This window comes from Vespa mandarinia, chromosome 11 (genome assembly GCF_050613455.1).
Source record: "Vespa mandarinia isolate Hongniang chromosome 11, ASM5061345v1, whole genome shotgun sequence".
Lineage (NCBI taxonomy): Eukaryota > Metazoa > Arthropoda > Insecta > Hymenoptera > Vespidae > Vespa > Vespa mandarinia.
This window is the reverse complement of record NC_140820.1, coordinates 6,393,436-6,415,000: the sequence shown is the minus strand read 5'-3', so window position 1 is coordinate 6,415,000 and position 21,565 is coordinate 6,393,436. Positions and strand designations below refer to the sequence as shown.

The following is a 21,565-nucleotide window of genomic DNA, read 5'->3' as shown; positions in this document are numbered from 1 at the left end:
ATGCACTGACGTCGTCTATATACGACGCTCGTACACACAGGCCGTCACGCGGATGTCGTCCATAGACGACGCTCGTACACACAGGTCGTCACGCTGATGTCGTCCATAGACGATGCTCGTAGCGAAAGGGTTAATGATTAACATGACAAAAAAAAAAAAGGGATAAAAAGGAAAAAAAAATTGTTGTCAGTGTTAGTTCTATTTATTCGTTTTTTATCTTGACGACGTCATCTTGAAGAATAACCTTCAACTTTATAATCTTGAAATGGTCATAATCGAACGTTCGAACTACTTAGAATTGTGAATAAAAAAAAAATGATCTATTAGATAAGAAGATCATGATTATTTCAAGGAAAAAAAGAGAAAGAAAAAAAAAGAAAGAAAGAAACAAGAAACAATCGGAATATAAAAGTTACAATTATAAAATTATACGATTTTTCCTAGACAAATTAGATTTTTGTAATTAGTTGCAATATGAGTTAGTTCATAGAAAATCGAGTTTGTCGAAATGACATTTGAAACCAAATCAGAATTATTGTACAACTGCTGGAATATTATGCTAAAGTCTATATGATTAAATGTTAAATGTGAGGGAGAGAAAGAGACAGAGAGCGAAAGAGAGACAGAGACAGACAGAGAGAGAGAGAGAGAGAGAGAGAGAGAGAGAGAGAGAGATAAAATGAGAGAAAAAAAAAGAAAAAGAAAAAGAAAAAGAAAAAGGAAAAGAAATATGACCATAAATATTTATTCTACGAAATTCCAATATTTGCACATACGAATCTACGAGCACAAGGCCTTGATATTAAAAGGGAAAAAAAACAAACAAAAAACAAAACAAAAAACCTTCTTTTCTTAATTACGAATATAAAAATAAAATAAGATAAAATAAAATAATACTTCCAAAAAATTAAGAAATAAAGAAAGGAAAAGAAAATAATACAAATATATGAAGTTATTACTATATATTATATATAGTAATATCATAAAAGAAATTTAAATGTTACTTTTACAATTTGAATGTCGCGCCAATTTTTCGTTATGAGAAATACGCCGGCATCGATGGTGGCGACAACATCGTCAAGGTCGTACAATGGTGTCTGCCGGTTCTATGGCGGCGAGAAAATAATGACATAAGTTTATGGCTAGCAAACGAATGCATACACGTATATTATCATTAATATGGTTTGGTACACCGTATATGACGTAATGCACAGTAAGAAAATGGATAGTCAACGCAATATGCCAGTCAAATAAAGTAACTTACGTTTTACGAGTTATATATATATATATATATATATATATATATATATCTTCCTCTCCCTTTCTCTTTCTTTTTTATCTTCGGAATTACAGTTTATTCTATACGGTATATAAAACGTAACAAATGGATATTTAACGGTTGATTATTAAATATCATTACATAATCGTCAGGCGAATTTCGTTAGCTTCCTTTCGACAAGTTTCTCTCTCTCTCTCTCTCTCTCTCTGTCTCTCTCTCTCTCTCTCTCTCTCTCTCTCTCTGTCTCTCTCTCTCTCTCTCTCTCTCTCTCATCGTATCTTTCCTTCTCTTTTTCTCTTCGTTCTATTTCTCTCTCCCTTTCTCCCACTCTCTCTCCCTCTCTCTTTCTCCCTCTCTCACTCATTCTCTCTCTCTCTCTCGTTCAGAGATTCTTTAGAAACTAACTGTATCTTTTTCTTTTTAAAAGTTAACTGTATCCATTTACTTTTATTCAAGGTATACCTGGTTTAATCAATACGAAAATAAAACTAGTCAGATTTTACTGTTACATATATATATATATATATATACATATATATATATATAGCTGTTACACATCACACATACACATCTATATATACATATTAATACTAGTATCTTAGCTATGTTACCAATCGGTAAACGTTTCTCACTTTTGTTTGAACATTTTATTATCGACAAAGTGAATGCACTTTGAGATATACATATGACATATAAACTTACATACGACATATCCATATATGTCACATTGGGAGTGCCAGTTTTGCGAAGATACTCAGAAATGAGTTCTCTCTCTCTCTCTCTCTCTCTCTCTCTCTCTCTCTCTCTCTCTCTCTCTCTCTCTCTCTCTCTCTCTCTCTCTCTCTCTCTCTGTCGAAGATGTAGGTATCTTCTATAGAAAATAGATTTTCGATAGAGAGAGAGAAGAGAGAGAGAAAGAGAGAGAGAAATAGATCAAAAAGAAAAAAGAACAAAAAAAAATTAAGAAAAAGGAAAAAGAATCCATTTACAAAAGAACTGGAACGAAATGATACGCAATATAATGATTAACATAAAAATGACTTTTTAATGATATAGTATAAAGAAATATCGATAAAAAGATCGATTATGTTAAAAAAAAAAAGAGGTAAGGTTAATATAAGATACTTTAAAATTCGATAGGTTAGCTGGTTGCTTGCTTGCTAACATGCGTTAAATGATTCATACATACGTAAGGCCACGTGCCATGTATCGCGAGATATTTAGATAATAACATTCAGTGCTTCTCAACTATATTGAAAACAATCGATTGAATGGAAATGAGAGCCTTTCTTTTTTCTATTATCTTTCTTTATTTTATTTCTTTTTACATTTTTCGACTTTAAACTGATAGATAAGCTAGTATACAATAACAATATGGTTTTGGGAATATGACGTTCATTGTCGAGCTATAATAATAACTATGTTTTAGTCATGTTTCAAAGGGGAAGAGAGATAGAAATATAAAAAGTGAATAAATAAATAAAGAGAGAGAGAGAGAGAAAGAGAAAGAGAGAGAGAGAGAGAGAGAGAGAGAGAGAGAGAGAGAGAATATCAGTAAAATTTTTCTCACGGAAAAGTAATCTAATGGGTGTATGTATGTGTGTGTGTGTATATACGATCATGCACATACACATACACATACATACGTCATATGTGATCTATATAAATGGAGTTAGCGAGGTTGGGATCTCTTTCGCGACGACCTTGAACGGCTCTACGGCTAGTCAGTCACGTAGGCAAATTTGAGGAATTTGATTTCATCTTGAAAGACGGATTTTATATATATATATAAATATGTTTCATTTGCATAAATATGTTTATATATACATATATAGTAAATTTTATGGGTTGATGATTCTCTCTCTTTCTCTCTCTCCCCTCCTATATAATATATATAAAGGTCTCCTATGTATATATATATATTTATATATATATATGTAGGTCTTCTATATATGTATATATAAATAAAAAAATATAGAATGACGTATAGTAATACGTCATTCGTGTCATACTAATTTACGTAAAATCTTACTCCTGGACTCAATTAGTTTACAAATTTGCATTACAATTTTTTTCGCTTTTTTTTGTTCTTTCTTTTTTTATACGGATTAAATTAGAATTGAAAATGAAGAACATTAGATTACAATCCGTTTTTCTGTTATTAGTTGTACTATCCTGTCATTTCATTTCTCATTAAAACGATTTGTTTTATGTTTTGTTAGATTTGTTACGCATTCGGATATAGTACATTTAAATTATAAAGTCTTGTTAAATTATTTCCTTTCATATGCACGATTACTTTTGAAATAAATTTCTTTCTTTTTTCCTTTCTCGTTTACCTCACATTTTTTTCTTGTTCCGGCAGCCTTTATAAATATGGCATAATAAAAAAAAACTATCGCCTCTTGAGTGTGAGTACACGTGTACACATACATATGTAAATGAATATGTGTAAAAAAAAATCTTCGGAAAATTTTGTGATACCGACCAAGGAGGACAAGGCTGCTATGATCATGTTTTGTATAGTTCCTTGTTTTTATTCATTCGGATAAAAAAAAAAAAAAAAAAAAAAAAAAAAAAAATTAAAAGAAATTAAAAAAAAATACCTTTCGAATTTTTATTTTTATCTTTCGTCGTCAGAACGAATTATCACTTTTTCTTCGTATCGATTTTAAAGCAACTTTTATAGTCTAGACTTTTTTTCCTTTGGTATAATAAAAACTGTTTCCCTTCTTCTCTCTCTCTCTCTCTCTCTCTCTCTCTCTCTCTCTCTCTCTCTCTCTCTCTTACTCTCTCTCTCTCTCTCTCTCTCTCTCTCTCTCTCTCTCTCTCTCTCTCTCTCTCTCTCTCTCTCTCTCTCTCTCTCTCTCTCTTTCTCTCTCTCTCTCTCTCTCTCTCTCTCTCTCTCTCTCTCTCTCTCTCTCTCTCTCTCTCTCTCTCTCTCTCTCTCTCTCTCTCTCTCTCTCTCTCTCTCTCTCTCTTTCTAGAAAAAGCAACTTCGGAAAATTTCAATACTGACCAAGACAAGGCCGATATACGGTCACGCGATAGCCGCCATATTGGAATCAGAAAAAGAGAGAAGAGAAAAAGGGAGGGAGAGAGAAACAGAGAGAGAAAAAGAAAAAGGAAGAGAGAGAGAGAGAGGGAAAGAGAAAGAGAACAAATCTTTGCAGATACTCCTACAACGATTCTCAGCCTTGACACTTCCGAAGGATGTTGAAATCATTTGAAGTCGGGTGGAGATGAAATAAGGTTATGTCGTTACTTGCTTTCGTTCGTTCGTTCGTTCGTTCGTTCGTTCGCGATCGAGTGGAAAAGTAATCTCCTCGGTTCGACCTCGGCTGCCAGTATTTTGTGTGTCAATGTTCGGTTCTTTCGAACGAATAGGTTCTCTTTCTTTCTCTGTATTTTTTTTTGTCTCTGTTTCTTTTTCCCTATTCTTTTTCTTCGTTCACTCGATTATCGCTCGAATTATAGATAAACCTGCCTGTACTCGTATTGTTTAATTTTCTATATAATTATTAACAGGTATAACCTTCTGATTTTTTTTTCATTTTAAATTATATTACTAATACTTTGAAAATGTTTTTCTTCTTCTTTTCTATATATGAAAACTGTAATAGGCCTCGTCGAGAAATTCTTTACTTAACATTCGTGTTATCGTAATATTGGAAAATTTTCAAAATGTAAAAAATAACTTCCTTCTTCTTTTTACATTAAAGTACTTTAAATGATCCTTTTATAATATATATATATATATATTTTTTTTTTCTATAAAATAATATTCTAGCGCAAAAGGAAAACAATACTTTATTTCTTCTGCAAATTTTTTTTATATTCCATAATAATTATACCGTTTGTTTTTTTATTTTCTCGTTAACTCTACGAGGTAAAATAACTCTGGTCGAAGGAAACAAAGAATTGTAAATTAAAGAGTGCCTAGTCGTTTTCTTTTTTTTTTTTTCCGGAAAAGAATTTTTGTATGTACATAATATTTAAAGTCTAATGTAGAATCAGATGTTTTAAATTTTTCTACGTAAAAATTGATAACATAAGCATACAATTATGTCTCATATCATTGAACTTTCGAAGATATACATAGCATATATCGATTTCGAAAAATTCTTCTTTTTCTTGAAAGCAATGACTTACATTATTTCGATAGAAAAAAAAAAAAAAAAAAAAAAAAAAAAAAAATCGATCAGTTCAACTTATGTCTATTTTTTATTGATCAAGCAACTTTACGATTTGATTGTATGTTTATATATTCATACGATAATATAATGAATATAACAAAATGTTTATGATAATATAATAGACATAAGAAAATATTTACGATAAAACAATAAACAAAAGAAGGACGTTTTTTCTTAACGATAATAAGCGTTTAAATAATATCCGTACGGATACTAGTTCGTTAAAATTTTCTAACTATTGAAATGAGAACGTTTTATTCTTTTTCCTCTTATTATTACATCATAATTTTTTTTCTCTTTTCGACGTACACCATTATGAAATCTAATATATACGTAAGATAAAAGAACGGAGAAAAAAACAAATAATTGACACGTAGTATTGAAACTTATACACATTAGATATACAATGCAATGATAGAATATATTAACATAATTGTTTCATTTTTAAACAAAATTTTATCCTTAGATATATCCTTTTCGATGACCAATAGAAATTTATTTCCAAGATGATTATGCTAAAGTCATGAATAAAAATTCTATTACATTATATCAATTAATCTCTCTCTCTCTCTCTCTCTCTCTCCCTCTCTCTCTCTCTCTCTCTCTCTCTCTCTCTCTCTCTCTCTCTCTCTCTCTCTCTCTCTCTCTACATGACTTTTACACATTTATTCTGATAAAAATTTCGATCATTTGTTTCCAGGGAAGATAAAAAACCCACCACACACACATCATCCAGCTTATTATTTTATAATATCCTTTTTTTGCTTCCTCTTTTTTCCTTCTTCCTCCTTATCTGTTCTAATTATTTAAAAGAAAGAAGAAAAGAGAGTGGGAGAAAGAGGGGGAGAGAGAGAGAGAGAGAGAGAGAGAGAGAGAGAGAGAGAGAGAGAGAGAGAGAAACAAAAGAGACCAATAACATCATTGTGCTTATTTTATAATGTCCTATTTTCTTTCCTCCTTTTCCCTTATTTTTTTTTTTATTATTTAAAGGAAAAAAAAAAGAAAGAAGAAAAGAAAAAGCATGCAAAAAAGGACGACATTATCGTGATTATTATTTTATAATGTCCTTTCTTTTCGCTATCTTTTGCTTCTTCTTCCTTGTTATTTCTTATAATTGTCTTATAATTATTTAAAGAGAAAAAAATAAAAAAACAAAAAACATCACATATGTCATCGTACTTATTAAAATCTATGTCTTTTTTCTTTCTTCATTCTTTTTAATTATTTATAAGGAAATAGAAAATTAAGATGATAAAAGGCAGGAGGAAAAAAAAGAAACCAGAAAAAACCACATATGTCATTGTGCTTATTATTTTATAATTTCTTTTTTTTTGCTTTCTATCATTTTTTCCTCGTTATTCCTTATTTTTTCTAATTATTTAACAGGGAGGGAGAAAACACATATGTTTTCATTAACACAATATGCGTTAATAAAAACATATTATGTGTTTATTATTTTGTCAGTTTTTTTTTGTTTTTGTTTTTTTTTATATTGTTTTTCCCTCTTTACTCCTTGTTTTTTTTCTAATTATTTAAAGGGAGAAAAAAAAAAGAAAACAAAAGATTACACCGTCCTGTTTATTATCTCACAATATTCTTTTTTATTTTCCTTTTTATCCTTTCTCATTATTAAAAAGGGGATAAAAGCAAAAAAGAAAACAAGAAAAAAGGGAAAAAATTCTGCAAAATAATAAATACGTCGATATAATGTTTCTTTTTTTTCATTTTCTTTAATCAAGATACTCATATGAAGAAAAAGAGAAAGGGTGGGGAAGAAAGGGAAATGGAGAATAACATCGTTGACATTTACGTAACACAAAACGCGTGACATAGTGTTTTCATTAAATCGTATGAACGATCGAAACATTAATTAGATACCTTTCCGGCTTTACATAATGTACTTTACGGAAGCGAAAGACGATCCAACAATAAAGAAACAGTGGATAAACGATTACTGATACTTTTACGATAATATTTGCTGTTATGTATTACTATGATATCGTTGACATAAATGAACGTTTAATAATCTTTTTCTTTTCTTTTTACTTTTATTTTTCTTTCTTTTTTTTTTAATGAATATTAATTACGAATCAAGTGGAGGAGTATACATTGTGTTACATCATATGTTACATTGTAATAATATTTTTTTATACTCTTTGTCCTTGAAACATTGCAAATGGCAAAATTAATAAAGCAATTATTGGATTTTTTTGTTTACTCATTTACATATAATTTTCAATAATTTTTTTTCTTTATCTTTGTCCTTCACGAAGTAACGAGAAAAAGAGAAGAAATGTTATATTTCTTAATAAAAATTAATATTAAAGAAAAAATTTTGTTTTTTTTTTTTTTTTTTTTTTTTTTTTTTTTTTAACAAAAAATTTCATTTCCTTTTTTTAATAAAATTTTAATGGAGAATATATGTTGTTACGATATATCGCATAGTATTATTTATTTTAAACTTGTTTTTTTTTTTTTTTTTTTTTAATTACACGATTTCTGGTTCTGTAGAAATTTTGCGAAATACTGGTTATTACATTGGCTATTCAACAAGCATGAAACTGGAAATTATTATACTTTATTTGATTAGAAATTCTAAAAAAAAATAAAAATATATGATATGATCTATTTGATTAATATTAAAGCAAAAATTGTTATAATTTGTTGTTTCTAGAATATCCTTAGGAAAGGATAAATAAAATAAATTAGGAAAATTAGGAAAAATAAAATAAACTAACTATCTACTTTATAATAAAACAAATAATTATCGCATAATTCCTTCGGCAATATATTTCGAATAATTAAAATAAATGACTTGAACATAATATATATGTTACGTTCTATTATATATATATATATATATACATATATATATATATATATATATATATATAATAGAATATATATATATATTCTATTATATAGAATATTATATAGATTATATTATATAGAATATTCTATTATATATAGAAATATATATATATATATATGTATATATATGTATCAGTTATTAAATTATAGAAAAATTATATTATTATAACTTTTCCTCTTTTCTTTCATATTTCACTTTTTACATTCGTAACATATTACTATATGTATTAAATATTTTCAAACATTATTAAACATTAACGTATTATAATTTTCGAATGCACAATGAATTTTAACGTTCATAAAATTATATAATCTAACAAAAATAATATATATACTTATCTCCGTATTTTTACTTGATGATTTCTGATTGTTGTTTCACAATAAAAAAAGAAAAGAAGGAAAGAAAAAAGAAGAAAAAAAAAAAATAAAGAAAACGAGTCGAGGCTAATAATAAGTTGCTATTAAAATAATAGAATGAGTTTGCCAAGAACGAAGTTGATGTATAACCATTACCCAAATAATATACATATATACATATATACATACATACATATACATATATATATATACGTATAACAATATATTTAAGAAGCTGATTCATTACATAATCATGAATTGTTGTCAAAGTTTTAGGAAAAGAGAGAGAAAAAGAGAGAGAAAAAGAAAAAGAGAAATCTTGAATCTTCTCTCTCTCTTTCTATTTTTCTAAGCAGACATTAATGTTAATAATTTTAATCATGGCACAATACCGTGATCCAAAAACATTACACAATATAATGCATTCTGTCTTATTTTGGTGGTTGCTTCTCATGAAGGTGAAATCGGATGAAATAACTTAAAGAGAACTTACATGCATAAGAGAAAAAAAAATACAAAATAGAATGACGAAAGATGAAGGAAATCTGATGAAAAGTACGCTTGTGAAATGTGATGAAAGGTTGATGATGACGAAAATAAATGAATAGATATGGAAACGTTAAAATAAAAATATGTACATCTCACGATAGACTCCATCATGAAAATACATGGATGAAAGTGAATGGAAAGTAAAAGAAGAAAAAGAAAGAAAGAAAGAAAGAAAAGAAAAGGAAATAAAAACATCAGATAAAAGTCGACAAAGAAGATAGATGAAAAGATATTTGATTATGAGATGAAAATAATAGATGTAATAGGATTTTAAGAGAATGATCGAAAATATAGATGAAAGTTCAGGATAATGAATGAACGAAGCTTGACGCAAGATGAAGATAAAAGATGACGATAGAAAACAAAAAAAAATAAATAAATAAAAAACTGCGACTATAAGAGACGAAAGAAAAATCAGGCGACAGATAAGAATAAATGGATGGAGATGGAAATGAAAAAAAAAGAAAACAAAAAAAAGGAAATAATAAAAAAATAAAAAAGAATAAAATGTAAATGAAACAAAAGACAAAAGAATACGAAGCAAAGAGAAGATAAAAGAATAAAAAGAAGACAAAAGTATGAATCAATTAAAATAGAGATAAAGATGGAATAAAACTTCAAGATGAGACGAAGGAGAGTGAGAGCGAGAGCGAGAGCGAGAGAGAGAGAGAGAGAGAGAGAGAGAGAGAGAGAGAGAGAGAGAGAGAGAGAGAGATGAAAAAAGATAAAAATTACTTAATTAGACAATTAATTAATTAAAATAATTAAATGCGCTGAGACAGACAAAAAAAATTTAGAATAAAATAAAGTAAAATAAAATAAAATAAAATAAAATAAAATAAAATAAAATAAAATAAAATAAAATAAAAAAAGGAATTAAGAAAAGATAAAAAAATAAGAAAAATAAGAAAAATATAGAATGGAAGTAGACGAATTAGTTGAGATATGAAATAAATCGTTGTTCGTTGGACAATTAATATATCGTTGATCGTTACAGGGTTGAACGAAGGTAAAAAAATTATTGTGTTGAAAAAAAAAAATATATATATATATATATATATATATATATATATATATATATATATATATTGAAAGAAAGAAAAAACAAAGGTTTAAAAAAAAAATTAAAAAAAAAAAAAAATAATAATAATAATAAAAAATAAAAAAGAAAAAAGAAAAAAGGAAAAGAATGAGAATAACTTACCGGCATAGGTACTCTTGAAGCTTTCGTGAAGTTTGAAGGTGAACGGAATGTGAACTTTCATCATTTCCATTTGCGGAATTCGAGGTGTATGTGCCATAACGCTGCCACCGCTGCCAAACATCAGCTCGTCCCCGTGTACACGTAGTACTATCATGTTTCTGCACCAACGAATCGTACTTATTTTCAAACGACATTTGTCATCTCATTTTTTTTTATTTGTATTTTTGTATTTTTTTTTTCTCAACGATAAAAGCTAGCTAGTATTATCATTGTCTCGGAATGTAACGCAATATCATAGTCATTTGCGTTATCATTATCATTATTATTACTATTATTATTATTATTATTATTATTATTATTATTATTACTATTATTATTATTATTATTATTATTATTGTTGTTGTTGTTATTATTATTAATTTAGATAATTATCATGACAGTTATTTTATTATTATGACGATTCAAAAATTGAAGGAAGATTCGAGCGAGCTAAAATGAAGAGTTTAAATTATATTATGAGATAATTTTTTTTTTTATAAGTAATGGAAGAGAAAAATATCATTAAAAAAAAATATTGTTAAATGCTAAAATAGTTGAATGATTATTAATAAGAATGAATTAGAATAAAATCAATTGATTTTAAATTTCAATCTTCTTATCGTAATTATTATTGCACGATTAATCGTGCAAAGAAACGATTTAATTGATATTTTCTTATTATTGTCACGTCATTTCTAATATATTATACGTGAGTCGAACATAATCTAACTAGTTTTTTTCTCTCTTTTCTTTTCCTCCTCTTATCGTTGAGACATATATGCATATAGATATGCATACACAATTATGCATATAATGTATACACATATACTTAAAATACATAATAATAATTCTTAATATGCTAATATCAATGGAATGTTTCTATTAAAATCATACGTTTGCATATATGTGATATATTAAGCGTGTAATATAAAGCCACTTAAGGAAATATTTTTATGAAATAACGTAATTAAACAATATTTTTTTTTTAATTATAACGCATCAATGAAATTCATTATATATCATAAAATTTTGAAAATTAAACTACAGGAAGCACATATAGATTGATACCAAAAAGATGACTACTACCATTTATAATTACCATTTCACTACACAATATCATTTTATATAAATGTATGTGTTAATGTGTAAAAAATTTCAATCTGTAAGTATATATATGCATATATATACGCAAATATGTATATATTAATAATATAATTTTGTTATTATTTTCGAGAGGGATTTTAATATTTATCTTAATAGTTGATATAAATTATTTTTTTTTCTCATTAACATTTCTATTACAATAAAAAATCACTATGTTACACACACACACACACACACACAACCACATAAATAATATAAATATATATAAAAATTTTTACATATAGAGTATATCATGTAACTAAGATTTGTTTAAGCATGACAGTACACATACACACACACACACACAAGCACAACATATTTATGCAATTTATTTATATTTATTTAATTAAAAAAGAAGAAAAATTGTAAATTTTCTAACTTGATATTCGAAATAATGAAAAGCTTAAATTGGATAAAAAAAAAAAAAAAAAAAAAAAAAAAAAAAAAAAAGAGAGAGAGAGAGAAAAAAAAGAAAAAAAAAGTTTTTTAATTTGCACTATGACGTCTATGTAAACTAAAATGAATCTATTTAAAGGATGATATATTTTATCTTTCGCGTTTTTTTACTTATTTTTTTCCCCTCTTTAAAAACAGGTATCGTCATAAAAAGAATGATTTCACTTTACCAAAGATAAAATTTTAAATGAGTCATCCTGTACCTGTCTACATATATATATAATATATATATATATATATTAGACAAAAGAGGTGTAAAGATAATAATACTATTCGCAAATGATACGACCCATGAAATATGATTTCACGTGTATTGCGTTGAAAGGAATAAGAATTGCGTGTGGAACAAAAATAGAGAAGTCAGTAGAGTGAAGAAAAGATGATGAGAGAGACAGATGATACGCCTAAAGGAAGCAGGCGTGACCGTAATATGTTAGCTAAGAATCTCTCATTATGCAAGAGGCGTGCTTTTTCTTTCTTTCTTTTCTTTTTTTTTTTTGCTTCTTATTCGTTACTACACACAAAAATAATACAATTTTCTACGAAATTATACAGAACGAAGATTTTATATTCGTTATTAGTGTCATTATTCATCTCCCCCTCTCTTCTTTTTTCCTTTTTCTCAATATATATATTCTCTCTCCCCCCTCTCTCTTTCTATCTCTCTCTCTCTCTTATTAAAATATATTATATATATATATATATATATATATATATAATAAATGTTAATGAATATATAAATGTTAATAGAAACAATATAACGTTATTATTATATACATATAATATTAATAATATTAATTAATTAATTGTTTATATATATATATAATATATTTTATATTATAATTTATTATATACATATATTATTAATACTATTAATTAATTAATTGTTTATATATATATATATATATATATATATATATACAAACATGCGTATCTCTTTAAAATATTTTTCTATATACATATGTTTATATATAAAATATATATTGGGTTGGCAACTAAGTAATTGCGGATTTTATCGTTTCCTTCTTATTTGAAATCCGGCAATCACTTAGTTACCAACCCAATATATAATATATTTTATATTATAATTTATTATATACTTTATATTATATACATATATATCTTTTTTCTATTCCTCTTTCTATTTCTCTTCTCTCTATATCTTATTTAATTCAATAAAATCATTTATCCAAAAATAGAACATCAATATCTTTTTCATGGATCTTATTTTTGTTTCCTTTTTTTTTCTTTTTCATTCATTTTAATTTCCTTTTATCGTTATCCACGACGTCTTCAATATTGTTTTTCTTTGATCATCAATCACTCAATTTCCTTTTCCTTGATCTACCAGAGAATATTTTGAATGAACATTCAACGATGGAGTTACGTAAAGCTGCTGCTAAAGTATGTACGCTTAGCAACGCCAATGACCCAAAGTAATTCTCGTTTCTATGACGTCGAGACTTTTTTAGAAAGTAGTAGAAGCATGAGTATATACAGTGAGAAGAGAGCTTCTAAGATTCAAACAGGATATTCTTCTCTCTTTATCTCCGTCTATCTGCCTACCTGTCTGTCTATCTGTCTATCTGTTTGCCTGCCTCTCTCTCTCTCTCTCTCTCTCTCTCTCTCTCTCTCTCTCTCGCTGTCTTTGTTGTTGGGATGCAACGTTTCATGAATTTTTATATCTTTCGAGATTATATTTTTTTTTTTTAATTCTGAAGTTTTATTCTCTTTTTTTTTTTTTTTTTTTTTTTTTTTTTTTTTTTTTTTTTCAAGAAAATTTATGATAAAACGTTCTTTGGATGGCTTTTTATAGATTCACTTTTGCATTTTTAATTTTCGTGATAACGTTCAATATATAACAGATTAATCAGCTGAAACTTTTAAGCACTATACATATAGATGGCTCAATTAACTTTTATTATAGAATGAAATTTGTTCAGAGAAATGTTTTCTTCGAATGATTTTGATATAACAAAGATACATATTTTTAGCTAGTAATATCGATAATTATTTTTGTATTTTTATTTATTGATTTTTTTAATGGAACTTGAAATTCTTTCGTTTGTACAAAAGTTATGAGACAAATCGTGGACGGATTTAAAATACCCTTCACTTTTCTTTTTTACGATTACTACAAATGTAAATATGAGAATTTTTTTGGAAGATCATCGATACAAGAGATTTAATTTCGACATTTATTTAAAAAAAAACAAAAAAAAAAGAAAAAAAAACAATGATTTTTTATGTATTTCGTAATAACATCATTATATTGTCAAATTAAAAATTTCATCAAATATTTATTTTTCGTTTTACGAGAATAATCTCGAAATATTAAATGAAAGTTTTTTTAAGAAATCTATTAACTATTTGTATACATACATTCGACATTGCTATTAAAATATTAAAGTGAATATCTTATTAATAAACAGTAATAAATGGGCTAACAGTAAATATGAAATTCGAGAGACGATTTTTTTTCCCCCCATAATGAATCACAATAGGAGAAATTTATGGAAGCTGAAATTTACCTTGACCTGCTTTTTTTAACACTCGTGAAAGCAACAAAATCATGTTCCATCAGAAGAAAAAAAAAAAAAAGAAAAGAAAAGAAAAAGAAAAAAGAAAAATAACTCCGACATACATATTTTAAAGAATATGTTATTCAGTTTATTAACAGTTTATTAATCTTCTCTAGTGTATATTCTTGCCCAGAAATTTCATCATAAAAAGCAGCTTAAGACATTCACCTAAGCATCTGCACGCGCGCACACAAACACACACAGAGAGAGAGAGAGAGAGAGAGAGAGAGAGAGAGAGAGAGAGAGAGAGTGTGTGTGTGTGAGGGAGAGAGAGAGAGAGGGAGATCCAAAATAACTAGCCGATAACTTCGAAGTTCATAACTTCATGAATTACCAAAAAATTTTTGTTACTATTATTATTTATTAATTAATAACAAATAAAAAACTATTTGTCTTTTATATTTGTATTTATATTTACGTTAAAAAAAAGAAAAAAGAGAAAAAAAAGAAAAAAGAGAAAAAGAAGAAAACAGTTAATTGTACATTGGGTTTACGTGCTACACCCGTGTACAATTGTTTTCATTTTTTAAAATTGAATTGATGTTCGTTTCTAATCTATTTCTTATCAATTTGTATTGAACATTTATTTTTTAGACGTGTCGTCTCCCATAATTTTAACGATCAAAGAAACGAGATAATAATCACAACATTAATATTATCTATTTTTCTCTTTCATACGTGTAAGACGATTGAATGAAATAAAAAATACGACATAATTATTCATTCAATTACAATTTAGATTAGGATACCATTGAAATAATAATAATAATGATAATGATGAAAATAATAATAATAATAATAATAATAATAATAATAATAATAATATTACTAATATTAATATTATATTAATAATAATATTAATATTATTTATAATAATAATATTAATATTATTATTATTATTTCTTGTTTTTTTTTCAGAACGTGTGAAATAATCATTTTTATTGAAGAAAAACAAACTTTATAGCCTAATGACTAAAAATTTTACATAGCAAACATAGTTTTATGATTTACAAATATACATATATATATATATACATATATATATGAATTTTTTTTACACACATATATATATATATATATATACATACATATGCATGTATCTGTAAGACGCGCTTTCGACTTACCTACTTTCAAGATGCGTTCTCGTGAATCTACTTCATGAAAGTGACTTCATCATTCAAGAAAATCTTAAATATGTCGAAGAGACAGAGAGGAAGAGAAAAAGAGAAAAGAGAGAAAGAGAGAAAGAGAGAAAGAGAGAAAGAGAGAAAGAGAGAGAGAGAGAGAGAGAGAGAGAGAGAGAGAGAGAGAGAGAGAGAGAGCGAACAAAACATATTTAAAAAAATAATTCAATAACATAAAAACATAAGATTCCATTTAGAAATTTTCTTCTTTTCTTTTAATTTTCAATTATTTGAAAATTTCATATTTTTTCAATATTTCCTTAAGAATGATATCGATATTAATTTTTATCTATCAACTTCGACATTCTCAACATTCTTGTTATCGTTGAAGAACGTAGACGAAGACGAAGACGACAAATACGCTGACGAGAATAACAACAATGATAACTATGGATGAAAAAAAATAAAGAGAAGAACACGATGCTTATATACTGCAAGCAATATACGATCGAAGAAAATGTAACATAGGCAGTAATATGATAAATGTTTGATGAAGATGAGAGAGGTAGGAGAGAAGAGGAGAAGACACAGAAATAGTTAGATAGATAAATAGGTTCGAGAGAGAGAGAGAGAGAGAGAAAGAAAGGGAAAGAGAGAGAGAGAGAGAGAGAGAGAGAGAGAGAGAGAGAGAGAGAGAGAGAGAGAGAGACAGGGAGGGAGTAGGGAGAAGAGAAGGAGGAATATATTATACGTATAAGCAATATATGCGTGTTTTTTTTTCTCTAATACATATCTCGAAAACATATCATCGTTAATGAATTCGACCTGAGCTAACATAGATTTGTTCGCAATTTACAATGATCTCTTATGTTTCGTTTAGTTCGTTCTTCTCTCTTATTTCCTTTCAAAATTTCTATATATAAGTAAAATGATATATATATATGTAATATTAAATACATATATCAATTAGAGAGAGAGAGAGAGAGAGAGAGAGAGAGAGAGAGAGAGAGAGAGAGAGAGAGAGAGAGAGAGAGAGAGAGAGAGAGAGATATGAATCTAATATACGTTTCTTCTTTTATGCACGTCTTGAAAATAAATCATGGTTAATGAATTCGTTCGAACTAATAAATTTGTTCCACATAACTTTTTATTTTCACAATGATTCCTTTCGTTTTCTGTTTCTTTCTTTGCTTTTTTTTTTGCCCTCGTTTTATTTTATTTTATTTTAGTTCATTCATTTATTTCTTTTTTTTTTTTTTTTTTTTTTTTAATCTAAATAAAATGTGAAGGATATTTTAAAATATTTGTTACATATAATATTTATATATAATGTTAATTATATATAAATACAATTGTTAATAGTAAAAAAAAATAATTGATGATCGCACGCGCACGCGGGCACATACACACACTATAATATTCTAAAGTATACGTATATCTATATATATTTATTTATTATATAATTTATTGAAAATAAATATTACACTTCACGTTATAAGAGAAACACTGTTCAATGAAACTGAAAGAGTGAGTGAGTGAGCGAGTAAGAGAGACAGACAGACAGACAGAGACAGAGAGAGACAGGAGAGAGGGGGGAGGCGAGAGAGAGATACGCAATATAAATTTCTGAACTTACACCTCTGAAAAATATATCATCCTTAATGAATTCTTTTAAAATAACATGAATCATTATAATCGTAGACTTATATATCAGGATTCAGGAATTCCCAATTTGATAATTTTTACATTTATTTATATTCTATGAATATTTACGATGAATACCAATGACTTTTAAAGATTTCTAAACGAATTTATCATTACTATGTATGAATATTTTAATTAATAACTGTTCATTATATCGTTGAAAATAAGAGTTAATAATTTCTTTGATAAAAATTATTCAAAATAATCTGAATAAGATTGAACGAGAAGATAAAAAAAAAAGAATGACGAAGATAATTTCGACAAAAGACTACAAAGTAAGATTTTGAGGTTAGGATGTCCGTTATGTTAAACGACTACAAATTATACTGGAGATTTTCGGATGTGTATCTTGTGTGTAAATGTGAGATAGGATCAATGATAAACACGTTGCCGCATAATTTTAATTTGACGATCGTGCACAGAAACACATTTCTTTTTTTTTTTTTTTTGTTTTTTTTTTTCGATTGTTTTTGACTATCATATGAAGTTGAGCGTCAGTCGTCATATACAAGACGGCTGTAGGCAGTTATTTGTCTAAATATCGCCAAAAATAGGACGGCTATAGTCCCATCATTTGCTGCAACGTGTTAATATCGAGTTTATAATTTGCAAATTACTTCATCGCGTTACATAATAATCATATAATAAAAATAATAATAATAATAATTAATATTATTTTTGTTCCTTAATAAAAGCAAAATATTTCGCAAGGTCCGAAAAGAAAAAAGACAAGACAAAGAATTTTTTTTTGTTCCTTCCTTCCTTTCTTTCTTTTTCTTTATTTATTATTTATATTTGTTTGTTTATAATTCTCATTATTTACGAAGGACAAAAATGTAAAGTTAACCTTCAAGAGACTCGGATTTATTTCCGAGATCATTTGATACGACAAAACAAACAAACAAAAAAATGAAACGACAAACAAAAAAGCAAATTTTTTAAATATAATTGTGCACGGATCGTTTACTTGAAGTTTTAAAAATAGTAATAAAATGATGTATCGAAGATCATAAAATATAATCCTATAATATCTGTAATTGAACGATCGATATATTTATTCATCGTTCGTCGATCGCGACTGATATATCGTATTCTTATTTATTACTTTGTGTGGATGTGTGTGGCACATATATCTTATTTAACAAATATTTTTCAAATCGCATAACTCAAAAATATCGGGTTCCGATATATTCATGAGAAAAAAAGAAATGTAAATAAAAGATACTATCAATGTAAAGATCTGTATCTAATTATGTCACATATAATACACCCATGCAATACAACAAACCACGTTCTTTTTCTTTCTAACTTCTCTCTTTTCTCCTAAACTAACTTAATTTTTGTGTATGTATATCTACATATATATATATATATATGTGTGTGTGTGTGTCTAAAGATAAATAGAAAAAAAATAGATAAATAGAAAGAAAAGATATTAATATTAATATATATATATATGTATATGTATATGTATATATATATATGTATAATATGTATATATATATATATATATTATACACTATATTTTATTTTTAATATACATAAATAAAAGATGAATTGTGTATGCATGCGTATACGTGTACACGAACTAAAAATAAATGATAAAGAAATAAAAGAAATACGTAAATAACAATTAGATAAAAATATATATAAATACATACCTCATAATAAATAAGAAGACACCGCAGAAACATATTAGTACAGCAAGGACGGAAAAAATGTTCGACAATTCCGCGACAGACACCAACATCGCCGTCATCTCGTTTTGTCTCACTATGTTACCTTTCAAATTCTTCTTCTTATTATCCTATATCACGACGCACCACCAACGAAAGAGAACACAATGTGAATACACACGCGAGTTCGACCAAGAGAAACGGAATCAAGTTAAGAGCGTTGGAAAGAGATAGAGAATGAAAAAATAGAACAAAAGAAAGATGGTGAGAGAGAGAGAGAGAGAGGGAAGGAGAATAAAAGAAAAAGAGATATAGATGAGTTTTGTGGTAGGACGAAACTAACTTATTACTCATATGTATATATATATACATACAATATATATGTGTATGTGTGTTAGTTATGTTATATATAACAAATTATTATGCACGAAAAAGATAAGAAAGGGAAAACTTAACCTCACTTTTGCTTAACTTGAATAGATCTACGATATATTTATATCCACGTTCTATAAAAATGTATATGCACATATATATATTATATATTTTATATATATATATATATATTATATATACATAACACAAATAAAGTTACATTAAAGGTAAAAAGGTGTAGAGAGAGAGAGAAAAAGAGGGAGGGAGAAAGAGAGAGAGAGAGAGAGAGAGAGAGAGAGAGAGAGAGAGAGAGAGAGAAAGAGAGAGAGAAAGAGAGATAAAAGAAAAATGAAAACAATTGGGAGAAATGACATGCGACGTGCGTGGGTGTAAAGCTCGATAAAACGTACGACGACACGACGACAAAGTAGACGACGACGACGCAACAACGGCTGGTCGTCAATGGCGCGATGCCATCGGATTTTGGCGAAGTACCATCGGACTCATTCGTGCTTCTTCGGTACGAAAAAGAGAAGAATAGAGCTAACGTATGAGAGAGAGAAAGAGAGAGAGTGAGAGAGAGAGAAAGAGGAGAGAGGGAGAGAAAGAGACGGAAATGGAGAGAGAGAGAGAGAGAGAGAGAAACGAGAGAACGATACGATCTCCTCACTCTTGTCGAACTCGTTCTACGCGACTGTCACGATTTTCTTCCCGTGGGTTCCATTATGAAATAAAAAAAAAGAAAAAAAAAAAAGAAAAAGAGAAAACAGAAGAAGCAGTAGACGAAGAAAACAAAGAAGAAAAAAGACAGAGAAGAGAAAGAAAGAGAGAGAAAATAATGTAGTAGAGCGCGTACGTGCAAAATTTGGTTAAAATTATGAACAACCTATTATTATCATATATTTACTCTCTTTGTTCGTTTAGGTATATTATTATAAAAAAATAAATATTAATGGGAATTGAAAAGAAGTATAATAATAAATTTTTCATTCGATTTGATTCGATTTGATTTGACATAAATTGATTTGATTCGACTTGATTTGTATGTATGTACATACGTATGCATGCATATATGACGTTCGTTCGTATAGCTCAGTCGTAAGTAGTACGTTTGTTTTATTTTTCTTCTCTCTTTCTCTCGTTTCTACGACTGACCCGTACTATTTATATTTTCACGTTTACCTGTATCTCTTTCTTTCTTTCTTTATCTTCTTTGCTTGCTTGTTTTCTTTCTTTCTTTCTGTCTCCTTAACACCAATTTATTTCTTTCTTGCACTCTTAGATTATATTTTCTACCTTTCTCCAGTTCTACGTACGTTATCTCTTTATATTTCCTTCTTTTATCTCTTCTTTCTTTTTCTCGCTCTGTCTTTCTCTATCTCTCTTTTTCTCTCTTTCAACATAAAACCGTCATAGAGTAAAGGCGATTAGCCGCTCTCTCCTGACGTTGCATGCCGACGAGGTCGCGCGAATCGGTCGATCGATAACTCTCTTCTTCTTAGCGCAGATCGCCAATTACTACCGGCTTCTCTTTTCTCTTTCTCTCTCTCTCTCTCTCTCTCTCTCTCTCTTTCTCTCTCTCTCTCTCTTACTCTCTTTTTATCTAACCTATACTTCAATCTATCCTTCTTACTTTTCAACAATTCCACCTTTTCTTTTATTAATCGTTTCGAGATATACTAAAAAGGAAAACAAAAAGATAAAACGCTTTTGTATATATTAATATTAATATTATTATTGTTGTTGTTCTTGTTATTTTTATTATTATTATTATTATTATTATTATTATTATTATTATTATTATTATTATTTTACTTCGTTGATATATTCTAGTTTAAACGTACGAAAAGAGAATAAAGGTTAGATCGAGAAACTCTCGTACTAATTTTATTATTATTATTATTATTATTGTTATAATCACGTTTGATTAAAATTAAAGAATTGCGGAAAAAAACGCGAATAGAGCAACGACAACCACGAACCGAATCGTTGCTCGTACGGCCTAATACTGGC

General features: G+C 27.6%; 1 protein-coding gene across 8 annotated transcripts in view; it reads right to left on the bottom strand.

The window, feature by feature from the left end:
* Positions 1-21,565, bottom strand: part of LOC118441188 (cell growth regulator with RING finger domain protein 1) — a 33,968-nt gene extending 12,403 nt beyond the window's left edge. The window contains exons 1-5 of one of the 8 annotated variants that reach the window (XM_085660190.1): positions 21,368-21,565; positions 21,186-21,231; positions 19,963-20,095; positions 19,166-19,311; positions 10,457-10,614 (exon numbers count right to left, since the gene is read on the bottom strand). In XM_085660190.1, the coding sequence (XP_085516316.1) occupies positions 10,457-10,614; positions 19,166-19,263 (256 nt within the window). In that variant the 5' untranslated portion in view covers positions 19,264-19,311; positions 19,963-20,095; positions 21,186-21,231; positions 21,368-21,565. Of the gene's footprint in view, positions 1-10,456; positions 10,615-19,165; positions 19,601-19,962; positions 20,096-20,734; positions 21,113-21,185; positions 21,232-21,367 lie in introns of those variants that run through there. The other 7 variants (XM_085660191.1, XM_085660189.1, XM_035865234.2 and 4 more) reach the window with 7 other exon arrangements.